The sequence below is a fragment of the Pongo pygmaeus genome, chromosome 2, assembly GCF_028885625.2.
Source record: "Pongo pygmaeus isolate AG05252 chromosome 2, NHGRI_mPonPyg2-v2.0_pri, whole genome shotgun sequence".
In the NCBI taxonomy this organism is placed as follows: Eukaryota; Metazoa; Chordata; class Mammalia; order Primates; family Hominidae; genus Pongo; species Pongo pygmaeus.
Genome location: NC_085930.1, coordinates 60668982 through 60683486, shown reverse-complemented (window position 1 = coordinate 60683486; position 14505 = coordinate 60668982). Strand labels below are relative to the sequence as shown.

The following is a 14505-nucleotide window of genomic DNA, read 5'->3' as shown; positions in this document are numbered from 1 at the left end:
GAGCCTACTTGGGGCCAACCTACGCTGGGTCTCCTGGTCCCTCTCCTTGGTGGCAGAAATAGGTTTCCAACAGGCTCCAGTTTTGGCAAGACCTGCCTGTCCTGCCTGGTGGGCAGCTGGAACCTGGGGGGCACAGGCTAGCGGTCATCACAATCACACAGCTCAGCACCAAAGAAAGCTGTCTCTACTTAGGGTTTGTCTCCCTCTGAATTTACTGACCACTCCTGCTTCCAAAAGAGCCTTGTGCAATGTGAAACTCTTTAGAGAAGTTGTTGAAGAACAGCTATGAAGATGCCCTCATTGAATCCACTGTGCTTCCAGGATTAGAGACGGGAAGTAAGATAGACGGACTTCCCATGTGTCATTTAAATGTTATTTCTAACATATATTTTGGAAGTGACTGTCTTCTGATTATGCTCAATTGTGAGCTGAAGTGGGTGGCTCCATCTTTATTGCAAATGCCGGGCCACGGGGTTGGCAGCAGCTGGAGGAGATGCTGCTTCCCCTGTCCTCAGCCAGAGCCCTCTCTGTCCCTGGCTTGGGTGGCTTGGGCGAGTCCTGTTCAGCCAGGACTACCCTGCAGAAAGTCATATGTGTCTGAGAGGTGGGCAAAGGCAGCCTGGGTAAGCCCACTCCAGGACACTCCCTGCTAGCCCCGGAGTGGACCAGGCTGCAGAACCCCACATCGCTGTCCCAGACAGAGTCAGCCCAGGGCAGGATTCTCTGGCCACTGTGGTCTGGCTTGAGTGCCTTGGTTGTTAGGGGCTGGTAGCACAGCTAGCCCTGCTGCTGGGTGGCGTTGCCTCAGTAGAAGGGGGATTCTGAAGGAGAATGGCCAGTGTTTATAAGACTGAAGCTGGAACAGAGCACAGAAAGAAGTCTCCCTTAATTCACGATTTTGAGACAATTCCCTGGCTTACAGACCAGGTCCAACTCCTCATTCTTCAGGCGTTGGTCATCTAGCTATAACCTACTTTTCCAGCCTTGACCACAAACCCTGTGCCCCAGACAATCTGGCCCAGCCAGGATGCTGCAGACAGGCACGAGTTTTCTGTCTCTGGGCCCTTGCTCGGCTGTTTCCATGAACTCATCATTGACTGCACCCATGGGACCACTTCCTCCTCATTCTTTTGGGGCCCCAATAAAAGGTCTGCTTCTTGGCAGTGCTGTTCATGGGTCCCCAGCAGAGTGAGACCCTCCATCTGCTGCTTTCCTGTGGCCCTGTGCCCCTCCTGTGGCCGTCATCACCTCTTCTTTGTAGTGTCTTATTTACCCTATCAGACTGGAAAGTCCCTGAAGGGAGACTCCCCATGCTCCCCGCCCAGTGCCCAGCACACACTGCTTCTTCACACACAGGCCACTACGCATGCAGTGCACGTGACTGGCATGACAGAGATGCTGTGGGCCCTCTCCGTTCTGAAGGCCTTGTTTGCAGACACAGCAGGAGGTCCTCCAGCAAGGTCACCTCAGTGCTCATTGCCTTCTTCCACCAAATCTGAAGGTGGGGGGATGAGGTCTCGGGGATTCATCCTGGCTACCAGGCAGACATCATAGCTGTCATGCATGAGGACGTTGATGGCTACAACATTCCACTGGTTTTCCCATGGGTCCAGTTCCAATATTTCTTTGGAGATAACCTCATGGCGATCTGAAAAACAGCAAAGTGGGAAGACAAAAATCTCACGTAGGTATTAAATTCAGAGGCCATCAGAACCATACTGAGTAACTTCCTCCAAAAGGCAATGTCTTAGTCCACTTGCTGTTACTGTTAACAGAATACCCAGGACTGGGTAGTTTATCAAGAAAAGACATTTATTTACTTGGCTCATGATTCTGGTGGCTGGAAAGTTCAAGACTGGGGATCTGCATCTGGTGGGAGCCTTGGCTGTTTCAACTCATGGCAGAAAATGGAAGAGGAGTGGGCATTTGCAAAGAGGTCACTGGGACAGGGAAGGAGTAAAAGAGAGAAACCAAGAAAGTCAGATTGTTTTTTTTGAGACGGAGTCTTGCTCTTTCACCCAGGCTTTAGTGCACTGGTGCGATCTCGCTCACTGCAACCTCCGCCACCCGGGTTCAAGCAATTCTCCCACCTCAGCCTCCTGAGTAGCTGGGATTACAGGCACGTGCCACCATGCCTGGCTAATTTTTGTATTTTTAGTAGAGACGGGGTTTCATCATGTTGGTCAGGCTGGTCTTGAACTCCTGACCTCGAGATCTGCCTGCCTCAGCCTCCCAAAGTGCTGGGATTACAGGCATGAGCCACCGCTCCCGGCTGCCAGACTATTTTTAACAGCCCCCTTTCCCAGGAACTAATCCATTCTTATGAAAGCCCAAGTTCACCCCCAAAGGAGGGTGTTAATCTATTCATGAGGGATCCATGGCAAGACACCTCCCACTAGGCCCTACCTGCAGCACCGCTACACTGGGGACCAAATTTCAACATGAGTTTCAGAGAGAACAAACTCAAACCACAGCAGGACTTAAGCACCAAAAATTAATTAACAACTGAATAAAGATACTTTAAATGGAAGACAGTGTTCCTGATTTCTAAGAAACGAAGAAAGGCCACGTTCACAATTCAGTCAAAAATTATTCAAGAAGTTCTGACAGGGCATGCCGTTGTCTCCAGTTGAAAAAGTGTTCCAATGTCATATGAATGATTTAGCAATGTTGCGAACAAGGGTTGAAACTGCCCTATTTCCACCCCCATAGAGGAGGCGTGGCTGGAGTCATGTGGCCCTGGGCTAGCGCTGCCCTCTGAGCTTGTGTTTGGGATAGGGATGCTAACATTCAGCTGGGGTCCTGTGGAAACACAGCACACTCCACCTGGACAACATGAAGAGTTCAGTCAAGGGACCTTTAGAACGCTGTGAGTGGGGCTTAGGAAGGCCCGTGGGGGATGGCATAGTACCCAGGACTAATCACAGCAAGGGGCTGTCACTGTCCCTAGACCTGGAAGGAGAGGGAGGGAGTGAGCACTGGAGCTGGGACAGGAGAGCTGTCTGGGGAGCAGCACCTGGCTTGAGCAGAGAAAGATGGACACAGCCATCCTTAGCAGGGAGGCAGCAGGGAGGGCAAATACCCTGCATTTTCTATCTTTTTATGTGAAAGTCAGGTGCAGGCAAGGGAGAGGCTCAGGAAAACAAGGTTTCTTATCCTCACAGATCCCAGAGGCAGGATGCAGAAGACAGGAGTGAGGGGAAGGTGCAGGCCGTGAGAGAGTCCAGGCAGAGGAGAGTGGACACCTTAGGACTGGCTGGTTTGAATAATTTCAGTGGGTGTGGGGACAGGAGTGGTCTCTAGTTGCCTGGTGCCTAGCCCTGGGATGACTGAGGCAGAAGCACACTGTCTCCTGGGGTGTCGGGGCTGGACAGAGGAGGTGTGGCTCTAGGCTGGCTCGTGTGCACAGCAAAGACGTGCTCCAGGTAGAGCCCTTTCTTGTCCTTAAGGACTGGCCAGCCTGGGGAGGGCAATCATTCCTCAACCAGAAAGGTCTCTTAAGATGTCAAAACATCACAATGTACAGAAAATTTAAAATCTTTACAACATACCCTGACTCTCCTTTCTTTTCACCTGATAATTTCCTGCTCTTTCCTCCTACTGACTGAACCATCCAGAAGCCAGAGGGGAAAGGTACCATTATTGCTGTCTATAGAGGCCAGCCTGGAAGGACACAGCGAGAGGTGGGGGAGGGTAGGGGTGAGTGTGGAGGGACAAATGGAAGATTTCCAGCTTGGACACCTGTTTAACAATTTTATGGTAATTAAAGAAGACAATGCGTGTAAAGTGCCCAGCCTCGTTTCAGCATGTGGAAGTCAATTTTTGAAAATGATCCGCGTGTGCTCATAAAGGATGTATATCCTATAGCTGTTGGCTGTGGTGTTCCACATGTTCATTAGGCCTTGTTATTCAGCTTTTCTACATATTTACAGGCACCTGCCACCACTCCCAGCTAATTTTTGTATTTTTATTAGAGACGGGGTTTCACCATGTTGGCCAGGATGGTCTCAATTTCCTGACCTTGTGATCCGCCTGCCTCAGCCTCCCAAAGTGCTGGGATTACAAGTGTGAGCCACCGTGCCCGGCCAAAAAGACAATCTTTCTTACACCTGGGTGTGTATCACAAACACGCTGGAGAAAAAGTGGGAACTTTTGAGGAAAACTGGCAGGACACTGGGTTACAGAATTTCTTTCCTCCAAAACCTAATGAAATAAATCCCCAATCCCCAGAAATACTTGCACCCACTAACCAATCTCAGCAACATCAAAAGTGGGATAAACTGTTTCTAGAAGTAATTCTATTTATGTCAGAATCTGTTATGTTAATAATAATGACTATTTATTGGATAGTATTAGGTGCTTTAAATGTATGATCTCATTTAGTCTTTTGAACAATCATCTGTGAAGGATTTATTGTTTTTTCCATTTTGTAGAAAAGGTAACAGGTCCAGAAAAGCTAATTAACTTGCCTCAGGATTGACAGCTGATACATGGCAGAACCAGGCTCTGAAGAAGCACATGGAACAAGCTATCTTAGACAGTCTAGAATTTGGGATGTGTATCAGAAAATAGTAAGGGATTATGTGCATTTTTTAGGTGTGAATTTGGCACAGTAGGTGTATTAAAATATCCATCCAGTTAGAGATGGATATTAATGTATTTTTGGATAAAATGGCCTGATTATTAGATTTGTTTTAAAGTACTCCAGTAAAGAAAAGTAAAAAGAAGAAAAAAAAGTATGTTTGGAAATAAGAACAGCAAAATTGTTGAAGTTGGTGTGGTCAGATTGGCTTAACTGTATTATTGTTTCTAATTTGGTATATAATGTTAAATTTCTAAAAATGAAAACCAACCAAAAATCTAAAACAGAATTTGTATAATTTTGATTGGATTTTTATTAAATTTATAAATCAGATTGGTAAAGGTAACATCTTAACAGTTTTCTAATCATGCAGCATGATATATTTCTCAATTTTGGGAGTGGGAGAAACGTTTTATGTCTTTCAACGTAATTTATTTAAAATAACCCAATGGCTGACTCAGAGTACTGCATTCCTCCTGGCCACAGAGGGGTGGTTTATGGATGGAATTGTAATCCAATCGAAGACAACTACACTTGGCCAGGCACAGCGTAGGCACACCTCTAATCCCAGCACTTGGGGAGGCCAAGGTGGGCAGATCACTTGAGGTCAGGAGTTTGAGACCAGCCTGGCCAACATGGTGAAACTCCATCTCTACTAAAAATACAAAAATTAGCTGGGCTTGGTAGCGCCCACCTGTAGTCCCAGCTACTCGGGAGGCTGAGGCAGGAGAATCACTTGAACCCAGGAGGTAGAAGTTGCAATGAGCTGAGATTGCACCACTGCATTCCAGCCTGCGCGACAGAGCGACACTCCATCTCAAAAAATAAAAATAAAATGAATAAAATAAAATAACCCAATGATTACACTAGCAGTGCCAAAATTTGGGAATTCTGTTAGACCTCTTACCTCAAACCAAAAACTTTGAAATGTGCTAGAGACAGATTAATTTGAACCAACCTTGTTTTATCTTCTCTTGTTCTATCTTCTTGAAATGGATGCTTAGTTCCTTTTTTTCGTATTTCAATGTCTTCTAATATGTGCACTTAAGGCTATACATTTCTTCTGAGTACCTCTTTTTAGAAGATTTCTGGTGCGGTTCAAATTTCTCCATAGTTTGCAATCTCAGGCCTAATTTCTGCTTTAACCAAAGACTTATTTAGGAAAATGTTTTAACATCTCCAGCTGAGTGTATGTGTTAGTACACGCATGTGCACTTGACTACCCTTTCACTGAATGCTTCTAATTTAATTGCATCATAGACAGCACATATTGCTTCTATAATTTGTATTTTGGGAAATATATTGAGATTTTCCTTTGCCCTAATTTATGGTTAGTCAGAGTATGTGTTCTATAAGTGTTTAAAAGGAAGGTATAGGTTTTGTTTGCTTGGCAGAGGATTCTATATTTCTATGACATTTAAGTTGCTAATTATGCTATTTAAATCCTTGATACCAGTGCTGTCCAAGAGAACTCACTGTGATGAGGGAAATGTTCTGTAATCTGTGCTGTCCAATACAGTAACCACTGCCCATATGTGGTGTGGAGTAATTTGAAATGTGGGTAGTGAGACTGAAGAACTGATTTTAAAATTTTATTTAATTTTAATTAGCTTAAGTTGAAATTCAGATAGATGTAAGTGGCTGCTGACCATTGTGTTGTGTTGGGCAGCTCAGTTCTGGATCTCTTTTTGCTTTAGTTTTAAAAAATCGATTTGATCCATGGAGTTCTGAAAAAGTCCATGCAAATTTTGCGGATTTATCCATTTATGTTACTATTTCCAATAGTTTCTGCTTTATATATTTCAAAGTTGTGTTGTTAAATGCACAAGGGATCATGCCTGTTATTTCAGAGTTCTTCGTAGCAACAACAGAAACCAATGTTGGCCGACTTTAGCAAAATGGGGATTTATTGGAAAGAATGCATTTCTCCAGACTGAGGAGAGCTAGAGGCCCAATCTGGCCAGAGAGCCACCACTGCTCCTTTGCACTGCCTGCTGCAGCTGGTGGGCACAACTGCTGGGCACACTGCTGTCCCCTCTGGGTCCTGGAGTGAGAAGCTGCTTGGCACAGCACTGGGACTGTCTGTTAGAGTGTAGCTGAGGAAGGCCCCTCTTCCGGCCTTCCAGTAGGAGCAGGGCACTGCATCCACTGTAAAGGGAGAGGGCTTGGACAACAGGTGGCCTAAACAATGACAGGTGTCTGGTACAACTGTGACATCTTCTCGATTATCTTCCTACTGTGGTGAAGTAGCCTTCCCCATCTCATTCACTGCACATGTCTTGCAGTGCATCTTTTACCATTGCCATGGCTGGGTTTTGCTTTTGTTTTAGTTGGATGAAGGCTTTCAGTGTCCTTATTCAAATTAACGCAGGCTGGACCTTTTAAAATTTCAGAGTAGATAGATTTTCTGCAATAATTTGTTCATTTCAGTGTTTATTAGGGAGGTTTTTTTTAAAACCATGTATGCATATCACATCTTTCTTAAGAAATCTCTTATTTACAGGGGATGAAAATCATCACATTAATGCAAAATAAAGAAGCTCCTCAGAGAGTTTTCTAAACTGTGAATGAGAATGTGCTAGTTGGCAGATCTCTCCTATGGCCTCAGAGATGAACTCTCAGGAAGAACACACATGTCAACATTTCACCAAAAATAGCCTGAAGACTTTGTGCATCTTCTTGGGGTCATTCTTGGTCCTCTCCTAAGTTTTCACCCTAGCAGAGCTCCTAAAGCACTGCTTTAGGAGAGCAGGCCAACTTTAGGAGAGCGTACCAACTTTATCCCTGTCTTGCTTAACTTATTTTTCTGTCTTTATTTTCCCTTCATCTTGTTTCCTGATTGACTTTCATTTCTACCTGGCTGTGTTTGATGCTATGTGTGTTGTATTTGATCTTTTGTGTTGAAGATGTGATGGCCCATGATAAGCCATCTTGAATCTCATTCTGTCATGCATGAGTGGGTGTATGAATAAATCACTTTAGGAGAAAGTGATTGGTATTTGTAGCACCTATTTATGTGAGTTTGGGTTCTTGAGGTATTATCCACTAACAAGGAGGAAGAAACAGGAGGATGAATCCGTGTTAGCACCATTCAATTCGGTTAACTTTCCAAAAACAGGCACACTTAAAGCACTGATTAAGGCAGTCAGGAAACTACCCTGCACCTTGCCAACCCAATAGTAAGCAACTTAAAACACTGTTTTATAGGAAAACAGACACAGATACATTATGGAGTAAATAAGAAATTGACATGTTTTCTTGAGGTAAACAATAAGATGTCAAAGAAATTCCCTGTGTATGGTAGGCTGCCGTGGGCCGCACTTCATGATCTTTAGGGGGCGCTCTCTGTTGCTGGAGGTACTTGAGTGGGGAAGTTTGAGAAACAACGCTTTAGTCTAAATTTCATCCTTGAACTCAGACTATCAGAAAACTGAAGCCGTCGGGTGCTTTTTCGTCCCATGTAGATTTCCTCTGACTTGCTCTTTGGTGAAATATTAACTTGCTATTTTATTTATTTTAGGAATATTATTGAGGACATTTCCCACTACCCTATGTGAGGCTATGGGGAGAAGTTTCTCTCATGTTTAAAAGATGTGTGTCCTCTAACAAGGGATTTGTTCTTTCCTGGAGGATACTGCAAGTCTGTAACAGAACATGCTTTTTCCTTTTTGCTCTAGGCTCTAGTGAGATCAGAGATAAACTGGTGGTCCGTATATGGCCAGTGCACAATAGCTTTGGAGCATACTTACATACCAACTTTACCCCTGTTTTGCTTAGCTTATTTTTCTGTCTTTATTTTCCCTTCATCATTTCTATCTGGCTGTGTTTGATGCTATGTGTGTTGTATTTGATCTTATTGTGTTGATGATTTGATGGCCCATGATCGCCATCTCGAATCTCATTCTGTCTTGCATGAGTGGGTGTATGAATAAATAAACCATACAATGAGTAACTGACCCCAGGCTAACTTGGCTTGCCCAGCTGGTTGGCTTGTCTTTGAGTAAGGGGTGGTACCTACCCTCCCTAGTGGTGAAGGAGCTACCTGTCAGTGAAAGGGGCAATTTAACAGCCCCTGACTCAAATAAAAAAGGGAGCATCATGAGTGTCACAAATGGGCATGACCAGCAGATGGCCCTGGCCAGCGGAGGAGGCTGACCATCCATCAAGTAGGCCAAAAAGAAACGAATGTCTGTGTGTATGTAGTTGCTTATCTGCAAATGAAATGGAACAGAGGAGTACAGTTCTTTATTGTTCTCTAGCGTATACAAGCATCATTATAAAAGGTTGCATAGCAACATTCTCTGTGTATGAACTTATCACAGATTTTATATTTCTATCAAATTAAAAGAATGGATATGTAAAGTCACTTTTTATTAAGGGATAATTGGTATTTCATGTAATGGATTATAAATGAACTCTAACTATTCTGGGTTTATTTATAAGACATATAGAGTGTTTTATGCATCAAATCACATATAAGAGTTAAAACAGGAAATGGCTCTTAGACCTTTTTAGAAAATGCATTAAGCTTTCTTTAAACACAAGTGGAAGGCCTATGAGATGAAATTATCTGATAAAGGTTAGGCCCTTGACCAGCAAGGTTGGAAGAGTGTGGTAGTCTACCAGTGTGGTTCAAATGCTCAGCCTACACGTACGTATGCAGACACAAATTCTGGTATTGCCATTCTAAGTACCTAGGAGGGTATGTCCACTCAGCTTTTTATTATTTTAAAACTTTACATACAGTAAAACTAACTTTTTGGGGAGTCTACAGTTGCAAGAGTTTAACACGTGTAGATTTGTGTAGCCACTATCACAATCAGTTTCATTCCTCCAAGAAACTATTCTCTGTCCCTGTAGTTTCACCTTTTCTAGAAAGCCATATAAACAGAATACAGTATGTAAACTTTTGAGTCTGACTTCTTGACTCAGCAGTGTCTCTGATATCCATCCACAAGGTGGGTGTTTTATTAGTCTGTCCCTTTTTATTGCTGAGTAGTATTCCATTGTATGGTTGTACCACAGTTTGTTTATCCATTCATCTGTTTAAGGACATTTGGATTGTTTTCAATGTTGGCAATTATAAATAGAGCTACTGTAAATATTCATGTATAAGTTTTCATGTTAATATAAGTTTTTTTCTTGGGTAAATACTAATACCATGTGCTGAGTCATGTGGTAAATATATTTGAACTTCATAAGAAATTGGAAACTTTTTCAGGGTGGCTGTACCATTTCGCATTCCCACTGGTAATAACAGAGTTTTTGTTGCTCCACACTCTCATCAGCTCTTCATGTTGTATTAAAAACACCTAGCCATTCGAATAGTTGTGTAGTAATATCTCATTGGATTTTAATTTGCATTTCTCTAATGGCTAATGTTGTCGAACATCTTATTTCACATCTATGTATCTTCTTTAGTGAACTGTCTGCTCAAATCTTTTGCCCATTTATTCATTCCTGTGTTTGTTTCCTTACTGCTGAGTTTTGAGAGTTCTTTCTATGTTCTGGATAGAAGTCTGTTGGACATGTGGTTTGCAATATTTTTTCAGAGTCTGCAGCTATTCTTTTCATTCTCAACTGTCTTTTGCACAGCAAAAGTTTTTCATTTTGATGAAGTTCAATCTATCCATTTTTCCTTTATGGATTATGCTTTCAGTGTCACATGTTAGAACAATTTGCCTAATCTAAGGTCATGAAGATTTTCTTCTATGTTATCTTCTAGAACTTTTAAAGTTTTATGTTATATTTAGATCCATTATGAGTTAGTTTTTGTATAAGATGTGAGGTATAGGCTATGGTTCTTTTTTTGCATATGGATGTCCAAATGTTTCAACATCATTTGTCCTTCATAGGTGTTTTGGTACTTCATGACTTTGAGGAATTTGTCCATTTTATCTTAGCTGTGAAATTTATCTACAGAGTTGTGTGTAGGAGTCCCCTTATTAGCCTGCTGATATCTGTGAGGTCTGTAATAATACTCTTTCTTTCATTCCTGATTATTGGCAATTTGTGTCTTTTCTACTTTTGTCATTTTCAGTTTGGCTAGAGGTTTATTTTGTTGTTCTTTTAGAAAAACTGGTTTTTGGCTCATTTATGTTCTCAGTTGTTCCTTTGTTTTTAATTTCTGCTGTTATCTTTATTATTTCCTTTCTTCACTTGCTTTGGATCTATGTTTCTCTTTTTTATCTAGTTTCTTATGGTAGATTGTTGACCCGAGACTTTTATTCTATTTTTGTTTTTGCTTAGTTCAAAATATTTTCTAATTTCCCTTGAAACTTCCTCTTTGGCATATGCATTATTGGAAATGTGTTGTTTAATTTCTGAGTATCTTCCTGTTATCATTCTGTATTTGATTTCAAGTTTAATGCCATTATGGTCAGGGAGCATATTTTTTGTGGTTTTAATTCTTTTAAGAATTTAAGATTTGGTTTATAACTAAGATATGATCTACCTTGATGACTATTCTGTGTGCCGTTGAAAAAAATGTATGTTCTGCTGTTGTTGGATGAAGCCTTCTATGAATGTCAATAAGATCCAGTTGGTTGGTGGTGGTGTTCAGTTCTTCTATGTCCTTGTTGGTTTTCTGGCTTCTTATTCTATTGTTTAATGAAAGAAGAACGTTGAAGTCTCCAACTATATATATGAGTTTGTTCATTTCTTCTCTTTTCCATTCTATCAGTTTTAGTTTCATGTATATTGAGGCTTTTTGTTAGGTGCAGATACATTTAGCATGGCTATATCGTCTAAGCAAATTAATCATTTTATCATTATGGAATGTTCCTTCTTACCCTTGGTAATTTACTTTGCCTGATATTAATACAGCCACTCCATTGTCCTTTCGATTAGTTTATGCATTATATGTCTTTCCCCCTACTTCTACTTTTAACCTACTTATGGCATTCTATTTAAATTTGATTTCTTGTAGACGGTATATAGTTGGGTCTCGTTCTTTATCCATTGCGACAGTCTTTGTCTTTTAATTAATTTATTTAGACTCCAGATGTAAGTGAATGGGTGTAGGTGTTTTCCAATAAAATTTTATTTATAAAAATATTTATTTTTAATATAAATAAAATTTTATTTATATATTTTATTTATAAAAATTCACCTGTGAGCTATTGTTTGCCATCCCCTGGTTTAGACCACTATATTTAATAAATATTGATAAATTTGGACTTAGGTCTACTATTTTATTATTCAAAAATTTTTCCCAGCTGGACGCGGTGGCTCATGCCTGTAATCCCTGCACTTTGGGAGGCTGAGGCAGGTGGATCACAAGGTCAGGAGTTTGAGACCAGCCTGGCCAACATGGTGAAACCCTGTCTCTACTAAAAATACAAAAATTAACCAGGGGTGGTGGCACGGTAATCCCAGCTACTTGGGAAGCTGAGACAGGAGAATTGCTTGAACCCAGGAGGCGGAGGTTGCAGTGAGCCGAGATCGCACCACTGTGCTCCAGCTTGGACGACAGAGCAAGACTCCATTTCAAAAAAAAATTTTTTTTTCCCTTTGCTTTCTCTTTCCTGCCTTCTTTTTGGATTATTTATTTTAAATATTCCATTTTAATTTGAGTTTTTGTCTATACTTCCTTCTATAGGGATTTTTTTAGTAGTTGCTCAAAGCATAATATACATACTTAACTTTTAACAGACTACTTTGGTATAATGTTTTATCACTTCAAGTGGAACGTGTGACTCTTTCCACCACATAAGTCCCTTACCCTCCCCCTCTACATTGTAATTGTTGTCACAAACATGGCCCAAGGAAATGACATTGAAAATACCACTGGAAAATGTCAACATTTTTGCTATCAACAGTCATACATATTCTAGAGAACTGAAGACAAGAAATTATATTTACCCAGGTATTTGTTTCTTTCCCTTGACTCCTGAGGTTCCAGGTTTCTCTATAGTATCACTTGCTTTCCATCTGAAGAATTTCTTTAGCTTTCTCTTTATGAGTAGGTCTGCTGGGAATAAATTATCTTAGTTTTTCTTCATCTAAGAATATCTTATCTTAATTTTGCTCTCATTCTGAAGGATATTTTTGCTGGATATAGAATCTAGACAGTTCTTTTAATTAATGCTTTAAAAATTCTGTTCCACGGCCTTTGGGCCTGCATGGTTTGAGAAATCCAGTCATTCTAATAATTATTCCCTCATTGTTATCTTTTGCTTTTCTCTGGCTTCTTTCAAGAATTGTTTTCTTTATCTTTGGTTAATTATAATGTATTTGTATGTGGTTAATTATAATGTATTTGTATGTGGGTTTTTCCAAGTTTATTCTGTTTTTAGTTTTGTGGGCTTTTTAAATCTATAAATTTATGTCTTTCATCAAATTTGGCAAGTTTCAGCCATTATTTTTTCGAATTTTTTTTCTGTACCCACATTCTTTCTCCTCTCCTCCTGGGGTATGATGACATTAATATTAGACTTTTTGGTATTGTCCCTGAGCTATGTTCACTTTAAAAATTTTTTTCTCTTTGTTATTTAAATTGGGTAATTTTGATTTGTCTGTCGGCAAATGCAGTTGCTCTTCCCCGCCATCTCCACTGTGCTATTGAGCCCATTCAGCCATTTAAAAAACTCAGTTATTTTCTTTTTCAGTTCTAAAATTTCCATTTGTTTTTTTCTTTTTTTAAAACATAACTTCTATTTCCTGCTGAGACCGATTTTTCTATGAAACTGAGACTTCATATCCCTTTCTTTTCTTTCCTTTTTTTTTTTTTTGAGACAAAGTCTCGCTCTTGTCCCCCAGTCTGGAGTGCAATGGCGCGATCTTGGCTCGCTGCAACCTCCGCCTCCTGGGTTCAAGCGATTCTCCTGCCTCAGTCTCCCGAGTAGCTGGGATTATAGGTGCATACCAACATGCCCAGCCATTTTTTTGTATTTTAAGTAGAGACGGGATTTTAACCATGTTGGCCAAGGTGGTCTTGATTTCCTGACCTTGTAATCTGCCTGCCTTGGCCTCCCAAAGTGCTGGGATTAGAGGGGTGAGCCACCGCGCCTGGCCTTTTTTTGTTTTTTTTTTGAGATGGAGTCTTGCTCTGTCGCCCAAGCTGGAGTGCAATGGCATGATCTCGGCTCACTGCAATCTCCACCTCCTGGGTTCAAGCGATTCTCCTGCCTCAGCCTCCCAAGTAGCTGGGACTACAGGTGTGCACCACTACGCCTGACTAATTTTTGTATTTTTAGTAGAGACGGGGTTTCACCATGTTGGCCAGGGTGGTCTCGAACTCCTGACCTCAGGTGATCTGCCTGTCTCGGCCTCCCACAGTGCTGGGATTAGAGGCGTGAGCCATCGTGCCTGGCCTATATCCCTTTCAAAAGTGTTCACTCTTACTTCCTGGAGCACTAAATCTTAGAGACTGCTTTAAAGTCTCTGCCTAGTTATTTCAAATTGGGGTTAGTATCTGTTGATTGTCTTCTCTCTTGTATGATCTGATATTTTCTTAGTTCCTGGTAAGTCAAGTAATTTTGGATTATATGCTAGGCATTTTGAATATTATACCATATTATTCTAGGTCTTGCTTAAATCCTGTGGAAAATGTTGATTTTTTTTGTTTATTTGTATTAGCAGAAAATAAAAAACTGACCCGGTTGGGTAGGCCACAAGTTCCTGGCTACCTTCTGTGGGCTGTGTTTCCAACGTCAGATCAGTTTTCAAAGGCTTTAGTAGACAGTTTAGGGCTAAATAATGTGTGTGAGGCCCAGGAGCTCACGTCCAACTTTATGAGATCACTTTCTTGAGCTCCCTCCTGTCTGCAATCTTCCTCACATTTTCCTGATTCCAGGAACATCCTTATGCCCCTTCCTGGTCTTCTGGCTAAAGAGATGGAGCTTTGGATTCTTTGCTCTGCTGCACACTTTCCATGAACGTGCATGCCTTCAAGGTGACGTGGACAGTAGACCAAGATGGAA

At 41.3% G+C, this 14505-nt stretch overlaps 1 protein-coding gene across 1 annotated transcript in view; it reads right to left on the bottom strand.

Annotated features, from left to right (window-relative positions):
• Window positions 1–772: 772 nt before the first annotated feature.
• KBTBD12 (kelch repeat and BTB domain containing 12) overlaps window positions 773–14505 on the bottom strand; it is a 77959-nt gene continuing 64226 nt past the window's right edge. Inside the window, exon 6 of the mRNA XM_054480642.1 lies at window positions 773–1648. Within this exon, the coding sequence (XP_054336617.1) occupies window positions 1467–1648 (182 nt within the window). The 3' untranslated portion in view covers window positions 773–1466. The remainder of the gene's footprint in view (window positions 1649–14505) is intronic.